The sequence below is a fragment of the Schistocerca cancellata genome, chromosome 2, assembly GCF_023864275.1.
Source record: "Schistocerca cancellata isolate TAMUIC-IGC-003103 chromosome 2, iqSchCanc2.1, whole genome shotgun sequence".
NCBI lineage: Eukaryota > Metazoa > Arthropoda > Insecta > Orthoptera > Acrididae > Schistocerca > Schistocerca cancellata.
The window spans coordinates 826738829-826766036 of NC_064627.1; the positions used below are offsets into that span (position 1 = coordinate 826738829).

Consider the following 27208-nt stretch of genomic DNA (forward strand, 5'->3'; position numbering starts at 1 on the left):
TGTGGACGATGCGCCCTATTCTACACCTTATTTTAGATCTATATGACGATGCTATGCTGATTATATTTATATGTTTTGACGATGCCATTATGGCCTTAGCACTTTAGGACATTGTGAAAAAAGCTACGCCGGCCACTGTGGCCGAGCTGTTCTAGGCGCTTCAGTCCGGAACCGTGCTGCTACTACGGTCGCAGGTTCGAATCCTGCCTCGGGCATGGATGTGTGTGATGTCCTTAGGTTAGCTGGGTATACGTAGTTCTAAGTCTAGGGGACTGATGACCTCAGATGTTAAGTCTTATAGTGCTTAGAGCCATTTGAGCCAAAAAAGCTACGTTTTACCGCGTTGTCTGTACATCTCCCTGGTTGTACGATAGTATATTGTGATACGTATTGCTGTATTGTGTTGAAAGTCACACTGCTCACTAGGTGTATATATTTGTATATTACAGATCTGAGGATGGTCATTACGGTCTGAAACCGGTCATCGTCTAAAGAATTCATATTGTGATCAAAGACTGGAATAAAAAACATTTCACAATATTGGATCACTGTTTGTACACGCGACCATGTCGCAGTTGGTAAAGTCTATGAATTGGTCACAGTCGCATCGTGGTCACCAGCACATCTGCGTCTTTCACATCAATGTACACTGTCGAGTCACATTAATGTGACCAAGGCTTATGTTAAATGTACACATGCAAGGTAGCAGCATTAGCAGTGGAGGATATATAAAGCGTAGCGGAAGGTGGATTAGGGAAAATAGTGCAATTGTTGGAGTTATGAGGAAACAGATCGATGTATCTTTAATTCCAAAAGGGCTTCATCATTGGGTTTCGGGCCAATGGTGGAAGCATTTCCGAAACGGCTAACTTTGTAAACAGTCGCGTGCCAGTGTGCTTAAGTATACTGTGCATGACAAAATGGTACTACCCAAAACCGGCACCGGGGCAGGTGTGGTGCACCACGTGCCACAGGTGTACGACGGCTGTACAGATATGTACGGGCGCAAAGACGTGCAGCTGTTGAGAACCTGACCGCCCTGACGAACGAAAGGCGCTGTCAACAGTGTCTCCTCGACCACCCTTCAGCCAACGTTGCTGCGTATGGGCCTCTGCAGCAGGCACCTCGTTCATGCACCGATGCTGACTGCTGTCCATTGGCGAGGAAGGCTGGAATTTACACGGTAATGCCGCAACTGAACATCCACTTAGTGGCGCCAGGTGGTCTTTTCACATTATTCAGGTTTTATGCTCCATCGGATAGGCAGCCATTGGCGTATACGGCGTGAAAGTCTGAAAGCCTACAAGAATCATCGGAATGGTCCAGGCCGGAGGACATTCGCTGGGTGATCTCGTCGTTCTGGAAGACACACTAGATCAACACAATTATGCATCTATCCTTGTGGACCATGTTATCCCCTACATACAGTTTGTTTTTCCTCGGTACGATGGCATCTACGAGGTGCATTCAAGTTCTAAGGCCTCCGATTTTTTTTCTCCGGACTGGAAATAGATAGAAACATGCGCATTGTTTTAAAATGAGGCCGCGTTCATTGTCAATACGTCCCAGAGATGGCAGCACTGTAAGGCAGATGGAATTTTACCGCCAGCGGCGAGAATGAGAACTGTTTTAAATACTTAAAATGGCGACGTTTTCCTTACTTGAACAGCGTGCAATCATTCGTTTTCTGAATTTGCGTGGTGTGAAACCAATTTAAATTCATCAACAGTTGAAGGAGACATGTGGTGATGGAGTTATGGATGTGTCGAAAGTGCGTTCGTGGGTGCGACAGCTTAATGAAGGCAGAACATCGTGTGACAACAAACCGAAACAACCTCGGGCTCGCACAAGCCGGTCTGACGACATGATCGAGAAAGTGGAGAGAATTGTTTTGGGGGATCGCCGAATGACTGTTGAACAGATCGCCTCCAGAGTTGGCATTTCTGTGGGTTCTGTGCACACAATCCTGCATGACGACCTGAAAATGCGAAAAGTGTCAACCAGGTGGGTGCCACAAATGCTGACGGACGACCACACAGCTGCCCGTGTGGCACGTTGCCAAGCAATGTTGACATGCAACGACAGCACGAATGGGACTTTCTTTTCGTCGGTTGCGACAATGGATGAGACGTGGATGCCATTTTTCAATCCAGAAACAAAGCGCCAGTCAGCTCCATGGAAGCACACAGATTCACCGCGACCAAAAAAATTTCGGGTAACCGCCAGTGCTGAAAAAATGATGGTGTCCATGTTCTGGGACAGCGAGGGCGTAATCCTTACCCATTGCGTTCCAAAGGGCACTACGGTAACAGGTGCATCCTACGAAAATGTTTTGAAGAACAAATTCCTTCCTGCACTCCAACAAAAACGTCTGGGAAGGGCTGCGTGTGTGCTGTTTCACCAAGACAACGCACCCGCACATCGAACTAACGTTACGCAACAGTTTCTTCGCGATAACAACTTTGAAGTGATTCCTCATGCTCTCTACTCACCTGACCTGGCTCCTAGTGACTTTTGGCTTTTTCCAACGATGAAAGACACTTTCCGTGGCCGCACATTCACTAGCCGTGCTGCTACAGCCTAAGCGATTTTCCAGTGGTCAAAACAGACTCCTAAAGAAGCCTTCGCCGCTGCCATGGAATCATGGCGTCAACGTTGTGAAAAATGTGTACGTCTGCAGGGCGATTACGTCGAGAAGTAACGCCAGTTTCATCGATTTCGGGTGAGTAGTTAATTAGAAAAAAAATCGGAGGCCTTAGAACTTGAATGCACCTCGTACTAATAGGACAATGCAACATCTTAGACAGCTCGCAGTGTACGTGCGTGGTTTAAAGAGCACCGGGATGAGTTTACCGCACTCCCCTGACTACCAGACTACCCGGATCTAAACCCAGTGAGAGTTTGTGGGACCACCTCGACCGGGCTGTTCGCGCCGTGGATCCTCAGCCGCGAAATCTGCCGCAGCTGGCGGCGGCACTGTGGCCGTCATGGCTGCGCACTTCCTGTCGGTGCCTTCCATAACCTCACTGACTCCCACCCTGCGCGTCTCGCGATGCGAAAGGTGGTTACTCAGACTTTTGGCAGGTGTACATATTAAAATGAATGGACGATGTATTTTCCAATGAACGACACATGTCGCACTGATCTGCAGGGGGAGAGGGGGGGGGGGGGGCAAAATCGTCTTAACCTATCGAATGTGCAACATAGTAAAGGCAGAGGCAGAACTCACAAAAAAGTATATCCGTCTATACACAGAAAACAAAAAAAATGGCTGTGTGAGCGAACAATTTTAACGACAAAAACTGACATAGTTCAAGTAATAAATCGGTGGATACAAAATATGATGCTAAGGGAGGAAAAAATAGTCAATTAATCTGATACAATGATGAACCAAGATTAAAGCGTAAACCCCACAATATAATTTCTAAATTCGCTCGATGTTCCCGATGTACTCTCCCAGAAATGCTTCTAAACAACATCACAGAAGTGGAAATGTGAACTGGAAAACAAAAGGCAACTCATTATTCGTACCACGAGTTCTACTCATTTCAAGAAACTTACATCGAGCTTTAAAATGCTTCAGTCTCTGTGTCTTACAAAAATATATATATTTATGTTCAACATCTTACACTAAACTACTGGATAGATTTCAACCCAATTTGCTGTCTGGAAAGAAGCACTGTGTAGCTAAGAACCATCTGCTTCTCAAAATGGATGTGGTGAGAGTTGAAAAGAAGCATAATGCACCAGGTGAAAGTAACCCGTACATAGTATATTCCTCCAGTATTTGAGAACGAGAATGGTTCAAATGGCTCTGGTACTATGGGACTTAACTTGCGAGGTCATCAGTCCCATAGAACTTAGAACTACTTAAACCTAACTAACCTAAGGACATCACACACATCGATGCCCGAGGCAGGATTCGAACCTGCGACCGTAGCGGTGGCGCGGTTCCAGGCTGTAGCGCCTAGAACCGCTCGGCCACCACGGCCAGCAGTACGAGAATGCTTGGCGGCTTGCAAAAAACGTTACACAGCCCCCCCCCCCCCCCCCACACACACACACAAACTGATGAAAGGAAAACAGTTTATTGCTTATCGTATTTTTGATCTTCTTACTGTAAAAGTTCAGCATCAAGCACGACGTTTTAATTTATTACTTCTTTACTACTAACGCTATTAGCAACACATTTTAGAGGCAGTCTCGACACACACAAACAGTTAAATGTGCCTGCAAAATCATATCATTGTACGACACATAATTCAGGAGGTATCATGACATAAATAACAAGCTGCTTGAAAAACTAGTTTCTGCTTGGACAGGGCGACAATCGTCCACTGTTTGATAATCAGAGCATTTACTGGCTTCGCACAAACCTCAAAACTAATTTCATACCTTATCTATACTTTTCCTCGCGTACATGCTTAACATTAAATCCTTAACACGTTAACTCATTTCTGAAGTAATCACATGTTTGAAGCTGTTTTACACAACAGAGTTAGATTTATTAAATAATCCTCTTTGGAGGCGTATGGTGTAGAACAGCAGAGAATAGACATACATGTGTGCAATTTATGTCACATACCCAGATGTTTAACGCCTCCTCCTAAGCCCCTCGATTTCATCGAAATATGCTACACATATTACTTACCATCCGGGAAGAAATACTGTGTGAATAAAAAGAACAATCTCTCGTGGGGGTAGGGGAGGGGATGATAATGGGTGATGGGCAGAGAAGAGAGGAGGAGATGGACTAATAGAATGAATAAAATCCCGGGGAATGCAAGTGTTCTCATCTAGTTTCTGGTAAATTTCAGACCCTACATGATTGTCAATTAAGCACTATGGCAAACATTCCAATGTTGCAATTTGAAAACAATCGTGTTCATCATACGGCAACTACACGTAGGATACTCGTGTCTCTTCACCCAAAATCAAAGCACGAAATGTGAATTGTAAGAATATTCTTTCGATTAGCTACATGCTATATAAGTGAGATAATCAGCTGCACATTTTTTCCACTGCAGAAGACCAATCGAAAAAAAGACCAAGTGAAATATGTACTTTTCAGCTAGTACGTAAACATACACTAACAAGAGCAAAAGTCGAGTATCGTGATTTGATGTGATATTCTGACTTCTTGACACTGGTGATGTGGGCTACCTCGTGCTAACTGTTTCTACATCAGCACGCCTCATCCGCCTCGTCGTGTGTGGCAGAGGGTGCTTCTTGTACCACTGTCTTTTCCCCCCTTCCCTGTTACATTCGCGAATAGCTCGTAGGAGGAATCACTGTCGATAAGTCTCCGGTGGAGCCGTATGTGGAGGGAAGTAATATATTGCCCGACTCTTCTTGGAATGCTCGCTCTCGGAAGTTTGGCAGCCTCTTTGTGATGCACAGCACCTGCCTCGAGGCGTCTGTCATTGGAGTTTGTTGAGCTTCTCCGTAACCCACAAAAAATAAAGGCAAAATTTGTGTGTTTAAAAAAGCACATAAAAATTCACTTGACTCCTCTCTAAAGGACAGTGTAGGTCAAATGTGGCATAAACTCAAACAAATAGTATCGACAGCAGTCAAGAGTCTTATACCATATAAATTAACAACAGACGAAACTGCCGCCCAGCCTCCTCTCTCTCTCTCCCCTCCCCCCCCCCCCTTCCACCTTACCACGTTACACAAAACGAGTCAGGTAACTGTGGCAGAAGCAACGAAAACAGTATGCCAAATTTACACTACTGGCCATTAAAATTGCTACACCACGAAGATGACGTGCTACAGAAGCGAAATTTAACTGACAGGAAGAAGTGCTATGATATGCAAATGATTAGCTTTTCACAGCATTCACACAAGGTTAGCGCCGGTAGCGACACCTACAACGTGCTGACATGAGAAAAGTTTCCAACCGATTTCTCTCACAAAAACAGCAGTTGACCGGCGTTGTCTGGTGAAACGTTGTTGTGATGCCTCGTGCAAGGAGGATAAATGCGTACATCACGTTTCCGACTTTAATAAAGGTCGGATTGTAGTCTATCGCGATTGCGGTTTATCGTATCGCGACATTGCTGCTCGCGTTGGTCGACATACAATGACTGTTAGCAGAATAGGAATCGGTGCGTTCAGGAGGGTAATACGGAACGCCGTGCTGGATCCCAACGGCCTCGTATCGCTAGCAGTCGAGATGACAGGCATCTTATCCGCATGGCTCTAACGAATCGTGCAGTCACGTCTCGATCCCTGAGTCAACATATGGGGACGTTTGCAAGACAACAACCATCTGCACGAACAGTTCGACGACGTTTGCAGCAGCATGGACTATCAGCTCGGAGACCATGGCTGCGGTCACCCTCGACGCTGCATCATAGACAGGAGCGCCTGCGATGGTGTACTCAACGACGAACGGCTCTACCCTTCATTCGATCCTTGCGAAACCCTACATTTCAGCAGGATAACGCACGACCGCATGTTGCAGGTCCTGTACAGGCCTTTCTGGGTACAGGAAATGTTCGACTGCTGCCCTGGCCAGCATATTCACCAGATCTCTCACCAATTGAAAACGTCTGGTCAATGGTGGCCGAGCAACTGGCTCGTCACAACACGCCAGTCAGTATTCTTGATGAACTGTGGTATCGTGTTGAAGCTGCATGGGCAGCTGTACCTGTACACGCCATCCATGCTCTGATTGACTCAATGCCCAGGCGTATGAAGGCCGTTATTACGGCCAGAGGTTGTTGTTCTAGGTACTGATGTCTCAGGATCTATGCACCCAAAATGCGTCAAAATGTAATCAAATGTCAGTTTTAATATAATACATTTCTCCAATGAACACCCGTTTATCATCTGCATTTCTTCTGGTGTAGCATTTTTAATGGCCGGTCGAAGTGGCCGTGCGGTTAAAGGCGCTGCAGTCTGGAACCGCAAGGCCGCTACGGTCGCAGGTTCGAATCCTGCCTCGGGCATGGATGTTTGTGATGTCCGTAGGTTAGTTAGGTTTAACTAGTTCTAAGTTATAGGGGACTAATGACCTCAGCAGTTGAGTCCCATAGTGCTCATAGCCATTTTAACCATTTTTAATGGCTGGTAGTGTAAATAAATACAAAAGCCTCAAGACTGGCAAAGTCATATAGAAGCTCGAAATGTAGCGCGAACTTCAATGCGAGATGGGTTTAATAGTTTCCACAACCAACTCTGTCTCGAAAACTGGCAGAAAATCCAGAGAGATTCTGATTGTATGTGACGTACACCAGCGGCCAGACGCGGCAATATCTTCACTGTGCTGTTGCGAAGGTAATGTTACCGATGATAGTGCCCTAAAGGGGAATTGCTAAATACAAAAATGGTTCAAATGGCTCTAAGCACTATGGAACTTAACATCTGAGATCATCAGTCCCCTAAACGTAGAACTACTTAAACCTAACTAACCTAAGGACACCAGACACATCCATGCCCGAGGCAGAATTCGAACCTGCGACCGTAGCAGCAGCGTGGTTCCGGACTGAAGCGCCCAGAACCGCTTGGCCACAGCGGCCGGCTACTAAATACAGTTTTCCGAAATTCCTTGAACTAAGAATGCGAAGTATTTATTCCATACTTGGAAAGAAGAACCGCTGCCAACATGAGTAACTTAGAAGCAGATGTCCTTGGTGCAGTAAAGCAGCTTAAATAACTTAATAAAACCAAGTCGTCCGTTCCAGATTGTATAGCAATCGGATTCCTTTCAGAGTTTGTAGATATGACAGTTCCGCTCTGAACAACGCTCGATGGATTGAAATCAATACCTAAAGCCTGGAAAGTTTTGCAGATCGCCCAATACTCAAGAAAGAAACACGAGTTATCTGCTCAGTTAAGGAAAGAAAATTGTAGTAATCTGCTGAATTAATGATCCACATCACTGAAGTATTTGCTGTAGGAGCTGGGAACATATACAGTTTTCGAACATAATGAATTACCTCGAATATAAGTGGCTGTTAACCCACACAGTCAACACGGATTCAGAAAAAACATCGTTCTTATGAAACATAACTAACTCTTTATTCTCACGAAGTAATAAGCGTAATCTATATGGTACCTCAGATTTATTCCATATTTCTTGATTTCCAAAATTTTTTGTACCGTTCCTCACAAGCGACTTACAATCTAGCTGTGTGTCTATAGAGTGTCGCCTCAATTGTGTGACTGGATTCGTGATTTCCTGCCTGACTCATCACACTTCGTAGCAATTGACGGACTGTCATCGAGTAAAACAGAAGTGATAAGTGGCATTCCCGAGGGAAGTGTTATAGGCGCTCTGCTTGTCTATTCTATATAAACGACTTATGAACAATCATCTTAAGTTGTCTGTGGCTGATGCTCTAATTTACCGTCAATTAAAGTGATCTAAAGATCAAAACCAGTTTCTAACTGACTTAGACAAGATATCTTTATATTGCGAGAAGTAGTCTGCTATAAATAACGAAAAGTGTTAGGTCATCCACATGAACACTATAAGGAATCCGAATATTTTCTGCTAAATAATAAATCACACAAATCTAATCGCTGTCATTTCAGCTAAATACCTAGGACTTACAATTAAGGACAACTTAAGTTGGAACGATGACATACACAGGGTGAATATTAATAAAACCGACAAACTGCAGCGAGGGATTCCTGACTGGAAATGCAGGCAAAAGGTCCTATGAACGTGTGTCCGGAAATTGACGTTGTGCTTGCAGCGACAACAAATCTCCCCAGTACAAATTACAGAGCACAGATGCTCAAAGTGGCCTCCACGGGATTGCACGTGATTGGGATAATAGCGGCCGCCATGCAGGGTACACGTAGTCGTACTTTAGCTAACAGCATGTTGGCGGGCCACTTGCCTGCGGTACGTCTCAGTATCCTGTAAGGTCCTGTTCTCCAAATCTGGTAGACACCTTCCTCCACGTTCGTCTGCCTGAAGGGACCCATGGTCGCACAAGCGCCAAAAAGGGTCTTGAAATGTGTGATGTGATTCATCTCTGTGAGGGTACTTGTTTTGGTACAGCCGTGCCACCTCCAGACAGTTTCCAACTCTTTGGCCGTACACAAACATCATGTCGGATTTTTTTTTTTCACTTTCCGCCCTGATTTTACGACCCACCACCTAAGTGCTTAAGGTGGGTCTATTTTGACCACTTGGCCGCTACGACCGGTGTACGGGTGCTGATGTAGTTGATGAAACTCACACCAGTTCCCGCATCCGGCCGTACCGTTGCCCGTGTCCCGCCACGTGGAGGCGGGTCTTTCCCCTTTTTTTTTCTTATTTCTTTCTTTACTTTGGCAGCTTTCCCAAAACCGTTTTAACAAAATTTAAAAAAAATAATTTTGGATTAGAAGAAGGAAATACAAGGAATAGTTTAGACTGAAGAGGAGAAAAGACGATAGGAAAGGAAGAGATGATAGTCCCTCCACCTTAGGGTACTGAGGATGAGCGCCTTGGGATTTATCTTCAAGCCTCTGATTCTCAGTCTCCTAACCTTAGCCTAGGAAGTTCTATTCTATTCTATTTATAACAATTGATATCTCTATTTATTTCTAGCAGGTTATTTATATACAGTTTTAAAGTGCCGTGGTAGCTGATGGCAATTGCGACGGTGCGCCGACACTATTTATACCTAATTTCATACATTAATCTAATCGGTATTGTCCATTGCAGGACTACTTATGTAAGTCTATTGCGTCTCAGTTGTTTTATATTGAGTCTTAGTTTACCTCTTCCACACTATGGTGTCTGTCTGGGTGCTGTATATGGGTATATCGTCTGTGTGGTCTTCCGTTCCTGCACTCTTTGTGGCATTCATCAGAAATTTTGTCTGTTAGTGCGTTCAATTCGTCCCAAAGTTCAGGTGTTCTGATCGCTGCATGTCGGATTGTTCGCAACATGACTGCCGGATCATTCTGCAGATTACAGAACGCCGCGTATATCACACAGCCTGCAACACACAATAAACACACGGCACATGATTAGAGAAACTTTCATTCGTCAACGCATTTTCGAACATGTGTCCATAGGACCTTTTTTCCTCCATTTCCAATCCGCCCCTGAATTTCTCGGTCTTATTAATGCTCACCCTGTATAATGCTGTGGTAAAGCAAACATAAGAATGTGTTTTATTGGCAGAACGCTTAGAAAATGCAGCAGGTTTACTGAAGAGACAACCTACACTACGCTTGTCCAGCCTCTGCTAGAGTACTGCTGTGCGGTGTGGGATCCTTACCAGATAGGATTGACGGAGGTCATCGAAAAAGTCCAAAGGAGGCTAGATCGGATTGAGTTATAGCGAAATAGGGGTGAGAGTGTCCAAAGGAGGCCAGCTCGTTTTATATTATCGTGAAATAGGGGTGAGAGTGTCACGGAAATGATGCCCGAGTTGATGTAGAATTCATTTAAAACAAAGGCGGTTTTCGTCGCAGCGAGATATTTTCACGAAATTTCGGCCTCCAATGTTGTCCTCCGAATGAGAAAAATATTTTGACTCAAACCTACATAGGGAAAAGTGATCACTGTAATAAAATAGGAAAAATTCAGAACTCGTACAGAAAGATTTATGTCTTCATTTTACCCGCCTGCTCTTAGAGAGTGGGACGGTAAAGAAGTAGTGTGAAAGCGGTTCGATGCAATCTCTCCCAGGCACTTAATTGTGATTTAGAGTTTAGTCACGTAGATGTAGATGTTCACTAAACGAACACATGTCGAAAAGCGCCACTCATCTTTCTCTCGTCTACATCTACACCTGCATCTACATCTGCAAATCACACTTACGTGCCTGGCAGAGGGTTCATCGACCCATATTCACAATAATTCTCTATTATTCAAATCTCCATCAGCGCGAGGAAAAAACGAACACCTAAATCTTTCCGAGTGAGCTCTCATTTCCCTTATCTTGTTACGATGATCGTTTCTCCCTATGCGGGTCGGTGTTGGCAAAATATTTTCGCATTCGGAGGAGGAAGTTGGTGACTCAACTTAAGTGAGGAGATTCTGCTGCAAAAGAAAACGACTTTGTTTTTTTTTTTTGTGTGTGTGTTAGCAGAAGAACCAACACCGTGTTACGAGTGGATTCCGAAATGCACGCGTTTTAGCTCAGGCAGGCTGGCGTGAGGAGGGAAGAACTATACTGACGTGAGGTCTGGAACACGACAAGGAATGAGAATTCAGAAAGCGGACGTAATTAGTTTGATACTTACCTTTAATCCATTAATGATGAACGTCGCTCTTGACGGTACATGATTCACAATATTATCTGCTCAGAACACATTCCTGAAGGTAGTAATAATAGTAACTGAATATGGCGCCTTGATAGGTCGTAGCAAATGACGTAGCTGAAGGCTATGCTAAACTGTCGTCTCTGCAAATGAGAGCGTATGTAGACAGTGAACCATCGCTAGCAAAGTCGGCTGTACAACTGGCGCGAGTGCTAGGGAGTCTCTCTAGACTAGACCTACCGTGTGGTGGCGCTCGGTCTGCAATGACTGACAGTGGCGACACGCGGGTCCGACGTATGACAAAGGACCACGGCCGATTTAAAGGCTACCACCTAGCAAGTGTGGTGTCTGGCGGTGACACCATAGTTTTAATTATGTCCACCCCTAACCCTGTATCATGTCCGTGACACTCTCCTCCCTATAGCGGGGTAGTACAAAATGTGCTGCTCTTCTTTCAACTTTCTCGATGTACTCTGTCACACCTATCTGGTAAGGATCCCACACCGCGCAGCAGTATTCTAAAAGAGGACGGACAAGCGTAGGGTGTACAGCCTCTTTAGTAGATCTGTTACATTTTCTACGTGTTCTGCCAACAAAACGCAGTCTTTGGTTTGCGTTCCCCGCAGCATTTTCTATGTTCTATTTCCGATTAAAGCCCTTCGTAATTGCAATTCCTAAGCATTTAATTGAGTTTACGACCTTTAGATTGACTGATTTATCGTGTAACCGAAGTTTAACGGATTCCTTTTAGCATTCATGTGGATGATCCCAACACTTTTCATTATTTAGGGGCCAATTGCCAATTTTCTCACCATACAGACATCTTTTCTAAATCGTTTTGTAATTTGTTTTAATCTTTTGATGGCTGTACTAGACGATATACGACATCCTCATCGGCAAACAACCTAATGCGGCTGCTCAGGCTATCTCCTAAATCGTTTATATACATGAGGAATAAAAAAATGGTTCAAATGGCTCTGAGCACTATGCGACTTAACTTCTGTGGTCATCAGTCGCCTAGAACTTAGAACTAATTAAACCGAACTAACCTAAGGACATCACACACATCCATGCCCGAGGCAGGATTCGAACCTGCGACCTTAGCGGTCACGTGGTTCCAGACTGAAGCGCCTTTAACCGCACGGCCACACAGGCCGGCCTCATGAGGAACAGTAGACGGCCTATAACACTACCTTGTACAAAGCCAGAAATCACTTCTGTTTTTCACGATGACTTTTCATCATTTACTACGAACTGTGACCTCTCTAACAGGAAATCACGAAACGAGTCACGTAGCTGAGACGGTATTCCATAAGCACGCAATTTCACTGCAAGCCGCTTGTGTGCTACCGTGTCAAGAGCCTCCTGGGAGTCTAAAAATAAGGAATCAATTTGAACTCTCTTGTCAATAGCAATCAACACTTCGTGTGAATAAAGAGGTAGTTGTGTTTCACAAGAACAATGTTTTCTAAATCCGTGTTGACTGTGTGTCAATAGACCGTTGTCTTCGAGGTAATTTATAATGTTCGAAAACAATATATGTTCCAAAATCCTGCTGCATATTGACTTTAATTATATGGGCCTGTAATTTAGTAAATTACTCCAACTGCTTTACTTGAAAGTTGGTGTGACCTGTGCAACTTTCCAGTCTCTGGGTACGGATCTTTCGTCTAGCAAGCGGTTGTATGTGATTGTTAAGTATGGAGCTGTTGTATCAGCATACTCTGAAATGACTGGTATTCAGCCTGGAGCGGAAGACTTATGTTACGAGGCTACGTGTAAGTAGTAACTAGGGATGACATAAGAATGCCTTACAGGCTGCAAACATTGGGTAGTGGAAGGCTCTGAAGTCGTGAAGTTAAGGCCAGCGAAGAGTGCTGACAGGCTAAGAAAACGGAAGCACATTAGGTCACCCCTACAGGCGAAATTACGTCATCAGCTGCTTTAAAACCTTCGTGTTGCTTCAGATCACTCTCAGAGTTAGGTCTCTACATCTGTATCACTGTTACCGATGGAAATCCAGCTCTGTTAGCTGCAGTATGACCTAGTGAATACAGCGAGGCGTCTACAACCGCCGCCGCCGCCACCTTGGAGTCCAGTGGTACAAGTCCGCAGCCGTCTGGCTGTGGAGACAACTTTGTAAGCTGCGATCCTGCCAGTCACAACGGTGACTGATTGAAGATGAGGCCAGTGCCGATTTTCTGTGAGTGAAGAGTCCATCTGCCCATCTGTGAGTTGTTTAACTAGGAAGCAGGGCCCCTCTGCCACCACTACTGGGCAATACAAGTACCACACTACTGTCTGCATGCTGGGACCAAGTCTCGGGCTGTCCTTCATGTCGCTGTTGGGTCTTCCACCCACACGCCGTCTCGACAACCGACATCAGGGGCATGAAGATTTCTGGGGCCGAGTTCGAGCCCAGTTTCAGTCGAGGCTCTTGCAGACCCGCACAGCCACGCCGGACAGTAGCGACACACCGGCCGCCAGACCCACCTAAGGCAGAGCGGTGGCACTGGCTTCAGACAACGCCAGAGCGTACGCCTACAAATTCCTCGTCAGGCGCTGATTTGCTACCCTGCGACTTCGTGCAACGCTGCCAATGATAGGCAGCGCCGGGAAGAAGATGGACTGATAATAACACTGTTTGAAATGAATGTCTGTCAGTTGAATGATGTCTCATCAGCGTCCCGGCGCTCCACAGGACTCCACCACCGCACATCCCTTCGTCTAGCCTACACAGAAAATACTCTTCTGACGCCCTGGCTCCTACAGCATGTTATTGTCGCGAGCTTCTGTGGAGGGTCGTTGGAGGAAGATGAAACCAAGAGTAGGCAACAAGCTGTTTGACATCCACGCCTCATCTAAGATTGTCAATGTCGGAGGCTTTTCTGCTCTGTAAAGCAGGATCGATGGCGATCTGTGGAAGGTGTGACGGTAGAGTATAATGCTAATGCATGCACAACTTCTTTGGAAAACACCTTTCAGGCCACAGAGCCGAAAATGAGGATCCGCAGCAGACGACGCTTACGTTTTCCCTTGTTGATCCAACGATATCGACAGTTACAGTTATAATGGGCACAGGATAATCGAAATTGGACCTTCGATGAATGAAAACATGGCCTTCTCTGACGAATTACCGTTCTCTTTATGTCTGGATATGCCACTGTCCATAGCGAACAGATACTCGAAACATGCACCAATGGGGCAGTATCACGGTATGGGGGACATTGATCTGGGGCAGTATCACGGTATGGGGGACACTGATCAAGGCTCTTGTGGCACCTGTGGTACTAATCGCAGGCATCATGACAACTGTGCACTATGTGAACAATCTTGCGGATAACCTGCATCCTGTCTTTCTCGATAACTATCCGAGATACAAGGACAAAATCGTGCTGCAGTGGTTTGAGGAGTATGACAATGATGAACCCATTTTCATATCTTAGCCACCAAATTCGCCTGATCTGAACCCCATGGAATACATCTGGGAGACTTCCGAGTGCCAGCTTCGCACTCGCAAACAACTGACCCATAATTTACGGAATTCCGGGAGGTGTGCATAGACATCTGGTACCACATATATCTCTGGGGACCTACCAAGGACTTATCCAAGTGACGACACTCAGAATCTCTGCTGCATTGCTTTGTGGAAATGGACCAATACGTAGTTAAGCAGCTGACAACAACGTGTGGTTTCAGCAGTGTATTGTTACAGTATAGAATAGTAGGGCGTGGGATTTACAAATATTTATCGAAACATTCGCAATGTCATAGGCAATATCAAATTAAGCCAGAAGCATACTGAAGCAGAAAACATACCAGTATGTCGCAAGTGGGTCAGGCCTTCAACACGTTATGACACCATCTACCATGTGGCACATCACAGCCCCGCATTAGCACCATTTAGATACTCCAGTTTTCCAGCTCTCGTCAGCTGATTGTTTGGATCAATGGCAGACGCAATAATAGCGCTCGATTCTATGATTACAATAGTAAATCTCTGTCCTAGATGCTCCATAATAGCCTAAGAACTAGCTGAAGAAGTCCCCTAGATGATGGTATTCACCGATGAGCTTCATGCTACTCGCCACCTACCATCTACTGATGGAGAAAATGTCTTACGACAACACCACATCGCAGAGTGCTGCCAGCAGCAAACTTTAACGTGGAAGGCAGCAGTAGCGCGTTTTGGGGTTCACGTTCCTGTTCAACACCTAGATGCCTCCAGGTGCTGAAATCTACCAGCCCAGCTGGGAGCACATCAACCGACCACACTACTACCGACACCAGGTACATCACTGATGCGTCAGCAAGGCTCATTGTAGAATTCGGAGCGAGACCAAACTTATCCACTGCCAGCCGGAAAACCGCCGCGGCGCAGAGAAAATAACACCATCACCTAGGTGTGCAGACGTTGAGCTCACTAAACAGACGTCAGATAGAATCCAATACGCAGCTGAATAAAGCATCAGCCGAGTCTGGTGCGGGAGAGCAACGAATTGTAAACGCAGCGAATAAACTATTGAACTATAATAATGATTTACTAGCGTCGAAGGTTTGCAGCAGCTATCCTGACCGCACACGGAGGAGTTCCTGCTTACCCCGCCTACAGTAATACCGCCTTTGAAGTTCAGCCATAGTAAATGAAAGTTAACAAGTCTAATTATTTTTGTTTAATATTTCAACCGAAATTCATAGAACTGGGGAAAAATATATGCTGATAAATAAAAGTCACGGCTTCAGAGAAATATGTCTTGAAGCTGAGCCAAGTGAATGACTACTCAAAACTGTATCCATAGAAAAGAACTTGTGGGAAGTGAACACCATATGATATGGTTGTGGAATGTACTGAATGTAGAATAAAATCAAGTGCGAAAAACAAAATTAGACCAATGTTTGGACAGTTTTAAAAGAATTCAGCTGATTGTTTCTGCCAATTTGTTACAATGAATACTTCGTGGCTCACAGTTTCGTGCCAGTAACGGAACAGCATTCGGAGTTAATGGCGGAAGCTGGCGTCCATAAAAAAAAGATACCATCTAGTGCAAATGATGCGGATAATGTTCTCGAGGATGCAGAAGATGTTGTTCTTATTGATTACGTTTAGTTAACAGTAAAACAATAACTGGCGAACACTATTTTACTGTTCTCGGATAAATGAAATAATGCAAGAGAATAAGCCTGCACTTCTGATGGCGAAAAATAATCTTTCATCAGTAAAGTAAGGCTGTCTGAATGTCTTACGATTGGGAATACTTAAGGACTCAAGTAACTGTCAATTTTTCATTACTAAATTTCATTCGGTACGTCTATAGAAATCGTAAGTATACGCCTTAAGCGTAGTATATACTGTCTCATTAAAGAACCCGAGTAGGACTACTTGTTAGCAGCACAACTCGGTTAAAAAATAAGAGAGGCGCATAGTGCATCGCTCTGCTGAGAGACTGGGGAGGGGCGTATCTAAAAGTATGAGAACGAATGTTGACCACGGTACAGTATCTCAACGTCTACGGACACTCTCACAGACTGCAGTGCCAAATACACAGCTTGCCAAAAAACTGATCTGTCATGAAGACGTGGTCGGGTATCCACATAAATATGCACACAGTGATTATGTAAATTATTAGGGTTGTAATTCTCTGTGAGCGGCAGAATGACCACCAAAGTGCATTAGAGCTGGTCGTGTTTGGTGTTGTTACCGGGGCCGGCCGAGGTGACCGAGCGGTTCTAGGCGCTACAGTCTGGAACCGCGAGACCGCTACGGTCACAGGTTCGAATTCTGCCTCGGGCATGGATGTGTGTGATGTCCTTAGGTTAGTTAGGTTTAAGTAGTTCTAAGTTCTAGGGCCCCCCATGAACCATGGACCTTGCCGTTGGTGGGGAGGCTTGCGTGCCTCAGCGATACAGATGGCCGTACCGTAGGTGCAACCACAACGGAGGGGTATCTGTTGAGAGGCCAGACAAACATGTGGTTCCTGAAGAGGGGCAGCAGCCTTTTCAGTAGTTGCAGGGGCAACAGTCTGGATGATTGACTGATCTGGCCTTGTAACATTAACCAAAACGGCCTTGCTGTGCTGGTACTGCGAACGGCTGAAAGCAAGGGGAAACTACAGCCGTAATTTTTCCCGAGGACATGCAGCTCTACTGTATGATTAAATGATGATGGCGTCCTCTTGGGTAAAATATTCCGGAGGTAAAATAGTCCCCCATTCGGATCTCCGGGCGGGGACTACTCAAGAGGACGTCATTATCAGGAGAAAGAAAACTGGCGTTTTACGGATCGGAGCGTGGAATGTCAGATCACTTAATCGGGCAGTTAGGTTAGAAAATTTAAAAAGGGAGATGGATAGGTTAAAGTTAGATATAGTGGGAATTAGTGAAGTTCGGTGGCAGGAGGAACAAGACTTTTGGTCAGGTGATTACAGGTTTATAAATACAAAATCAAATAGGGGTAATGAAGGAGTAGGTTTAATAATGAATAAAAAAAATAGGAGTGCGGGTTAGCTACTACAAACAGCATAGTGAACGCATTATTGTGGCCAAGATAGACACAAAGCCCATGCCTACTACAGTAGTACAAGTTTATATGCCAACTAGCTCTGCAGATGATGAAGAAATAGATGAAATGTATGACAAGATAAAAGAAATTATTCAGGTAGTGAAGGGAGACGAAAATTTAATAGTCATGGGTGACTGGAATTCGTCAGTAGGAAAAGGGAGAGAAGGAAACATAGTAGGTGAATATGGATTGGGGGGAAGGAATGAAAGAGGAAGCCGCCTTGTAGAATTTTGCACAGAGCATAACTTAATCATAGCTAACACTTGGTTCAAGAATCATGAAAGGAGGCTGTATACATGGAAGAAGCCTGGAGATACTGACAGGTTTCAGATAGATTATATAATGGTAAGACAGAGATTTAGGAACCAGGTTTTACATTGTAAGACATTTCCTGGGGCAGATGTAGATTCTGACCACAATCTATTGGTTATGAACTGCAGATTGAAACTGAAGAAACTGCAAAAAGGTGGGAATTTAAGGAGATGGGACCTGGATAAACTGAAAGAACCAGAGGTTGTAGAGAGTTTCAGGGAGAGCATTAGGGAACAATTGACAGGAATGGGGGAAAGAAATACAGTAGAAGAAGAATGGGTAGCTCTGAGGGATGAAGTGGTGAAGGCAGCAGACGATCAAGTAGGTAAAAAGACGCGGGCTAGTAGAAATCCTTGGGTAACGGAAGGAATATTGAATTTAATTGATGAAAGGAGAAAATATAAAAATGCAGTAAATGAAGCAGGCAAAAAGGAATACAAACGTCTCAAAAATGAAATCGACAGGAAGTGCAAAATGGCTAAGCAGGGATGGCTAGAGGACAAATGTAAGGATGTAGAGGCTTGTCTCACGAGGGGTAAGATAGATACTGCCTACAGGAAAATTAAAGAGACCTTTGGAGAGAAGAGAACCACTTGTATGAATATCAAGAGCTCAGATGGCAACCCAGTTCTAAGCAAAGAAGGGAAAGCAGAAAGGTGGAAGGAGTATATAGAGGGTTTATACAAGGGCGATGTACTTGGGGACAATATTATGGAAATGGAAGAGGATGTAGATGAAGATGAAATGGGAGATAAGATATTGCGTGAAGAGTTTGACACAGCACTGAAAGACCTGACTCAAAACAAGGCCCCGGGAGTAGACAACATTCCATTAGAACTACTGATGGCCTCGGGAGAGCCAGTCATGACAAAACTCTACCATCTGGTGAGCACGATGTATGAGACAGACGAAATACCCTCAGACTTTAAGAAGAATATAATAATTCCAATCCAAAAGAAATCAGGTGTTGACAGATGTGAAAGTTACCGAACTATCAGTTTAATAAGTCACAGCTGCAAAATACTAACGCGAATTCTTTACAGACGAATGGAAAAACTGGTAGAAGCCGACCTCGGGGAAGATCAGTATGGATTCCGTAGAAATGTTGGAACACGTGAGGCAATACTGACCTTACGACTTATCTTGGAAGAAAGATTAAGAAAAGGCAAACCTACGTTTCTAGCATTTGTAGACTTAGAGAAAGCTTTTGACAATGTTGACTGGAATACTCTCTTTCAAATTCTGAAGGTGGCAGGGGTAAAATACAGGGAGCGAAAGGCTATTTACAATTTATACAGAAACCAGATGGCAGTTATAAGAGTCGAGGGGCATGAAAGGGAAGCAGTGGTTGGGAAAGGAGTGAGGCAGGGTTGTAGCCTCTCCCCGATGTTATTCAATCTGTATATTGAGCAAGCAGTAAAGGAAACAAAAGAAAAATTCGGAGTAGGTATTAAAATTCATGGAGAAGAAGTAAAAACTTTGAGGTTCGCCGATGACATTGTAATTCTGTCAGAGACAGCAAAGGACTTGGAAGAGCAGTTGAACGGAATGGACAGTGTCTTGAAAGGAGGATATAAGATGAACATCAACAAAAGCAAAACGAGGATAATGGAATGTAGTCTAATTAAGTCGGGTGATGCTGAGGGAATTAGATTAGGAAATGAGACACTTAAAGTAGTTAAGGAATTTTGCTATTTAGGGAGTAAAATAACCGATGATGGTCGAAGTAGAGAGGATATAAAATGTAGACTGGCAATGGCAAGGAAAGCGTTTCTGAAGAAGAGAAATTTGTTAACATCGAATATAGATTTAGGTGTCAGGAAGTCGTTTCTGAAAGTATTTGTATGGAGTGTAGCCATGTATGGAAGTGAGACATGGACGATAACTAGTTTGGACAAGAAGAGAATAGAAGCTTTCGAAATGTGGTGCTACAGAAGAATGATGAAGATTAGATGGGTAGATCACATAACTAATGAGGAGGTATTTAATAGGATTGGGGAGAAGAGAAGTTTGTGGTACAACTTGACTAGAAGAAGGGATCGATTGGTAGGACATGTTCTGAGGCATCGAGGGATCACAAATTTAGCATTGGAGGGCAGCGTGGAGGGTAAAAATCGTAGAGGGAGACCAAGAGATCAATACACTAAGCAGATTCAGAAGGATGTAGGTTGCAGTAGGTACTGGGAGATGAAGAAGCTTGCACAGGATGGAGTAGCATGGAGAGCTGCATCAAACCAGTCTCAGGACTGAAGACCACAACAACAAGTTCTAGGGGACTAATGACCTCAGGAGTTAAGTCCCATAGTGCTCAGAGCCATTTGTTACCGGGACTGGTAGGGCATATAAGGAGCGTGAACACACTCAGATGTTGAGCTATCACGGAGGTGCCGCGTTTTGGTTTGAGAGCATTATTAAAAAAAGAACACCTTATAGAGTTTAAAATGTACCTAATAATCGATTTCCATTTGGGTGACTAGTCAAATCACACAGAATGCAGATATTTGAGGCATTCGGATGTGGCAGTGGCCCGATGTTGGACTGCGTGGAAACGCAGTGGCAGATGTACGTTGCGTCAGATGTACGACAATGTATGACATGTATGATGGGGTGATGGCCACATTGTGCAACAAACACATTGTAATTCCTTCACACCATCGCCTACCATCCGAGAACGAGTGATGGGCTCACTGCAACAGTCTGTGTCAACCTACACCATTGACTGGAGATTAGCAGGGGACGGACTGGGACATTACCGTCCTATGTGTAGGGTGCTGTTAACTTCACAACAAAACCGGCAGCGTTTTGAGTGGTGCCGTCAACGGGAAGCACGCATTGCTGATGAATGGCGTAGCATTGTGTACACCGACGAACAGCGGTACTGCGTTACCCCAAATGATCATCGTCGGCGTGTAGCGCGGCGACCTGAGTAGAGGTCGCTTTCTTCCAACGTTTTGGAGTTACTCCTAGCATCGTCAGCAGAGCCAGGTCAGCGATATCAGTGATTGAGGGAATTCTGACGGCACAAAGTACATCACTGATTATTTGCGTCCTCACGTGTTACCTCTAATATCACAGCATCCTGGTGCCATTTTTCAATAGAACAATGCTCGTTCCCACTTGGCTTGCATCTCTCTGCACTGCCTGATGTTGAGGTGTTCCCCTGATCAGCAAGATCACAGTTCTGTCCCCGTCATAACATGTGTGGCTCCAGGTCGGACTTCTTCCTCCCAGTGCTAGTATCCGAAATGTCAATATCATTTGTGGGCAACCATTTTTCAGGAGATGCTACATCAGCTTTGTGACCCCTCGCCAACCAAATCAGTGCATGCACCCACGCCAGAAGCGGTGCAATGTCATACGGATAAAGGGGCTCTTACTGCAAACTTCTTTGTAACCTTGATTCAGTTTTATAATCAACCTCTCAATCCGTGAAGTTTCATTTCGTTTCCCCCAACCCTTCTGGTACTTCACTTTATCTTTTAGGCGATGTATATACGAGTTTCTATAATTAATTTACGCCAGTCATACGACAGTTTATCCACATTCATAGTAAAATTGGCACATTTGTTCACCTTTCATGAATAGCCAGATTTCTGAGAACAACGGAGCTGGCATCGACTGTTCCGTTTGTAGTAGTGACTGCGTAAGGAAGTTTATTAACTGCATCCCCCTTAATATATTAATTATTAATTAATCCCCCATGGATTATATGGTGTGGTGAGTTATTTATGTGTCTGTCTTACTCATCAAACATGACACCACGCGAATCGCAGCTATTTCCTCGCTCAAAGATACGCGTGTCTGCCAAACGCTTTGAGCCTGCCTGAAAGTTTATGTCAGCGGTTGTTGAATGCTTTGCTCGACTTCGACATCGCAGTTCAGGAAACGAAACGACTCGCAGAAGACACGTAGAACGGCTTTGCTCGACTTCGACATCGCAGTTCAGGAAACGAAACGACTCGCAGAAGACACGTAGAACGAAGTGCATTGGCGTAAAAGCAGCTCCTTGGGTAACAGCTACATATTCGACATAAAAGCGCAATCTTTTATTTCCAGACAATGACTGCTTGTTCCTGTCCTTATACCTACAGTATTCTCTTGCGAGATTATGCACCCTACATTCACAAAATAAAGGCAGGGCCGTAGTTCAAAGGACATCAAAACTATAGGTCCACGCAGGGGCCGTTTAACTGCACTGTTGTTTTCCCCCTTCCACCGCTCCCTCCCATGTACAAAGCGTTAAAATTATGCTGCCTATGAAATGCAGACGTGATATATAATGAAACAGTACTGTAAATGTTGGCGTATAATTCACGTCATCACGGTCACATAACGTTGCGTAGCTGAACCTTTCGATAATAAAATGATTAGTTTTGAGTCGTCAGACCAAAGCTAAGAGGACAGAGCTCATATTATACGTGGTGTGATGCAATGTTTCCTGTCTGTAACCGATCGAAAAAAAGTCCAATATTATCCATTTTCGTTTATATATATAATTCATCGGGTACCGTGGGAGCATATGGGCCATACCTACTTATATACAGGACGAGTCAGTACATAATTCACAGAAAGGTGATCTGAAAATTTAAAGATCTAAGAGTAGAATATAGAAATAAAAATAAACTCTTATGATTTGTTGTAGTACTTCTTTGTGTCATTTATCGTGTTTAGGGACTGATCATTGACACACATTAACAAAAGCAATATGTGCAAGAGACAACGTTGTAGCAGTCCCTCCGTCCACCTCCCCACCACTCTCACATCAATATACAATTGTGGAAGTATGGTTCTGCCTTGAACAAAATCCAAACGTGTTTCGGTGAAGCTTCACCAACGTCAGTGGGTTCCATTTATTTTCTGTCAAATAACTTGTGAAGAAATTCCTTTACATGTTATTTGAAAGAAGATAAGTGAACCCCATGACATTGGTGAAACTTCACCGAAACATTTTTGGGTATTAAACAAGAAAACTATGTGTTTGTTCAATGTAGATCTATACTTCTACAACTGCATATTTGAAAAGAAACACAGACTAAATGTGATCTTTAGCCACGAGATAAATACGCCATATCAAATCAGTTCGCTGTTTCTCGACGTTTGGATGGAGCACCGTGCTTCGTATTTTCTACATATGAAGTGAACTGTTGTTCAGCTCTTCCCTAACATCGTGATGTTCCAACTAATGCTAAGCCGTAGCATAATCCAAACAGTCGGATATGATTGTCAAATCAAAGAAATACTCCACTACTTATCAATTAACGCTGCAGTTCCTCACAAGCAAAAGAATGAGTCTCATTTTCTGCTCATGCTCCTGTCCTGAAGGCAAACTGAAAGTACGAGGGTCGTCCACAAAGTAAGTCCCGTTTCCGTTTCTGTCCGCGGCAGCGCTACGATCGCAGTTCCGAGCATGCACCGCAGTTATTCTGATTCAAGGAGAAGACACGTACGCCATTTTCAGATCGCTGCTGCCGACGTGCGCTTTGTAGTACTTCTTTATAATGTCAGCCGTAATTGAAAATGCCGCTGCGTGTGAAATCAGATTTGTGATTTCTTTTCTAAATGCAAAGAAAGTTAAACCAAAGGAAATCCACCGGCAATTCTGCGAGGTTTACGGACAAAATGCTATGAGTGATTCAATGGTTAGAAGATGGGTCAGATTGTTCAATGAAGGACGTGATCAAGTGCACGATGAAGAACGAAGTGGAAGTCCGTCTGTGGTTACTGATGAACTGGTTCACGCAATTGAAGAGCAGATTAAGCACAACCATAAGTTTACACTTAGTGCTCTTGCTATGGAAGTTCCGCAAATTTCACGGTCACTGATTCATGAAATTGTTACTGAAAAACTGAAATTTCGAAAACTTTGCTCACGTTGGGTACCCAAAATTCAACAACGGATGGGCAGTGCACTTCAGTTTTTGAGACGCTACAATGAAGAAGGCGATGGTTTTCTTTCTCGGATAGTCACGGAGGATGAGACTTGGGTACCGTACGACACCCATGAAAGAAAACGGCAGTCGATGGAATGGAGGCACACTTCATCCCCAACGAATGTTAAGCCTAATCAAATCTTGACACCTCGAAAAGTCATGTGCACCGTTTTTTGGGATAGAAAAGACATTTTGTTTAATTGATTTCTTACCGCGAGGCCAAACAATCGATGCACATGGTTACTGCGAGACCATTAAGAAATTGCGCCTCGCAGTACAGAACAAGCGCCAAGGATTATTGTAAAAAGGTGCTTTTTTTTTCACGATAATGCCCGACCTCATAAGGCGAATGTGACCAAACAACTGTTACGGGAATTTCACTGGGACGTGTTTGATCATCGTCCGTACAGCCCGGACCTCGCTCCTAGCGACTTTCATCTCTTCTTACACCTAAAACCTGTCGTTTGTGGTCAACACTTCAACAATGATGACGAGCTGAAAGAACATGTTACCACATGGTTGAACACACAGGCGGCAACCTTCTATGAAGAACGCATACAAAAACTTGTGCCACGCTATGACACGTGCCTACAAAATTTCGGAAGCTATATAGAAAAGTAGTTTAACAGTTGTAGATTTTCGTAGAATAAATATTTTTTCTGTATCTGTACACGTTTGTTTTATATAACCAAACGGAACTTACTTTGTGGACATACCACGCCGCGCGGGATTAGCCGAGCGGTCTGAGGCGCTGCTAGACTTTGCGGCTGGTCCCGGCGGAGGTTCGAGTCCTCCCCCAGGCATGGGTGTATGTGTGTTTGTCCTTAGGATAACTTAGGTTAAGTAGTGTGTAAGCTTAGGGACTGATGACCTTAGCAGTTACGTCCCATAAGATTTCACACACATTTGAACATGTGACATACCTCGTACAGCATAAAATTAATGTATTGGGGTGTGTCAATACATTTCCTTCTCAAAAAACTTCGAAAGCGAGTCAGCAAGAGTAGTGCCCTGAAAGTATCTACAATATACCTTTTCCGTTTTTATAAAGCGCTATGCATCAGTCCTCTGACTCAACAAGTATTGCTGCTGCTGCTGCTGCTTGCAGCCCTCACTTTGTTGTACTGTATTGTGTAATATTGCACTGTGCCGTGTCGTGTTGCAGAGAAGCTGAAGCGCGCGCCTATGAAGACGCAGGCGACGCAGACGGACGTGTGTCTGGGGAGGAGACCTCTCGTACCAAACTACCTGTCCCTCAGCCCGCGCACCATACACAGGGTAAGTCCACGTGGCAACGTGCCACACCCCACACACTCAGAAAAATATACTCGTGTTATAAACTATCAGATGGGAAACAATGTACTCTTCCGGGAGTAAAAAGTATCTATGTTTATTTAAATGAAGAATAAGACAGTTTTTAATCATAGATAGAGCTGACATTTTTCTGCTCCTGACCACCGACTGTCGTTAACAGAGTTTGAGTGATTTCTGCGTTACCATAGAAACATGCAAGCATAATTTCTGTGTTCAGATTTTCTCATTCTTGTGTCAATACAGGGGGTAAACGTAATTACGTAAACTGTAAGTGAAAGGGAAAAAAGGAAAGGGAAGGGAAGGGACTCATGATATCAGCTACATCAAGGCTTTATGCGGAATCAGCGAAGACGAGTGAAAATGTGTGCCGGATGTGCAGTCGAACCCGGGATCTCCTGCTTAGTAGGCAGTTGCGTTAACGACTGCGCCACTTTTTTTGGGTCTAGTGTAGCAGGGGATACAACCCGTCGGCTTTGACCAATGACGTCAGAATTGGCCAGAGAGCATGTATTACAAAGATGAAAGAGCTGATAACCCTTATCACTTAAATCCCTGTATGAAGAAAACCCGTCTGAAATAACAATAGAACCCTATGCAACGTGATCTTCAATTAATCTAACCAAAACTTCCTTAGTTCTGTTTGGTACTACTTTGAACACTACATCGTCACAATGCTGACCTGAAACTACTGCCCCCCCCCCCCCCCCAAACCCATAATCCTACCGGAGGTTCCCTCCTGTTGTACTTCCTTTTCCCAAAATGCGACTCGTAAATTTCGACCATAACACCCCCCCCCTCCCTCCCCACTCAACGGCCCCTTATATTTCATGTATTCCCCACAAACTTCCCTACAAAAATAGTACCAGTCCACTACAGTACGCTTACTCACACGACATTCATGCACACCGAGCCACACAGGATATCTTAAACACCAACAGTAAGTGATTTTCATAATGTGTGTCAGGGCGAGCTTAGATTTCTCGAACCACGTTCCCCTCATAATAGATCGCCAAAACCCGTCTCTGCTGCACCTCCATACAAATAAGTCGTGAGTACGGCGACTTGATGCACTGGTGAGGCGCATATGTTCGCCGCACTCACAACATCGGACGTATTCAGCAATAAGACCTCACATTTGCAAGAAACAGTTTGTGGTCAATATGTCATCGTCCATAGCTTGTCTTAAATCATCAAAAGATTCATTGCAACAGACAAATCCATTCCTACAAACGAAACTAAGACACTAAAAATTGTTCTGCAATAAGAAACTAATACTCCAAATTACCTCAATATCACTAGAAATAAAATTTAATACCATTTGAATAAGTAACAACCAATTAATTTAATTAAATCACACGATGAATAATTTAAGCAATACGAAGCGATCGCTTTTAGAATCACATTCAATTATTTTAATGTACAATGATAGCCCTTATCCGGAACACAGAATTGTTTTATTATCTATGCCTCGAAGTGAAGACACTACTATCTGTGACTAATGTATGACGTCATTGGTCAAAGCCGACGGGTTGTATCCCCTGCTTCACTAGACCCCTTGTTTTTTATCCCCGTCCAAATTCTGCATGTTTGCTAAATTTTAGATTCCCGCCGGAGGTCGAATGTAAATGTGCATCCGCACACAAGGTTGTGGAGTCATTGCCCATTGAAGCGAATCAATTATATGAATGCATGGAGTCTGTTCTTTAGGACATGTCCGAAATGACAGACACCACGCATTCATGTAAACGATAACTGTTTGCGACAAACGCCATTGGTACAAGGCAGATCGAGACGAACAGTTTGATATAGGACACTTTACCGTCTAGTAAAATCATCAGAAGGTCAAAACCAATTACAAGGTGACCTAGACACA

At 44.1% G+C, this 27208-nt stretch overlaps 1 protein-coding gene across 1 annotated transcript in view; it reads left to right on the forward strand.

Annotated features, from left to right (window-relative positions):
- The window catches only part of LOC126159020 (uncharacterized), a 514849-nt gene that overhangs the window by 46472 nt on the left and 441169 nt on the right, over positions 1-27208 (forward strand). The window contains exon 5 of the mRNA XM_049916483.1: positions 25187-25299. Coding sequence (XP_049772440.1) covers positions 25187-25299 — 113 coding nt within the window. The remainder of the gene's footprint in view (positions 1-25186; positions 25300-27208) is intronic.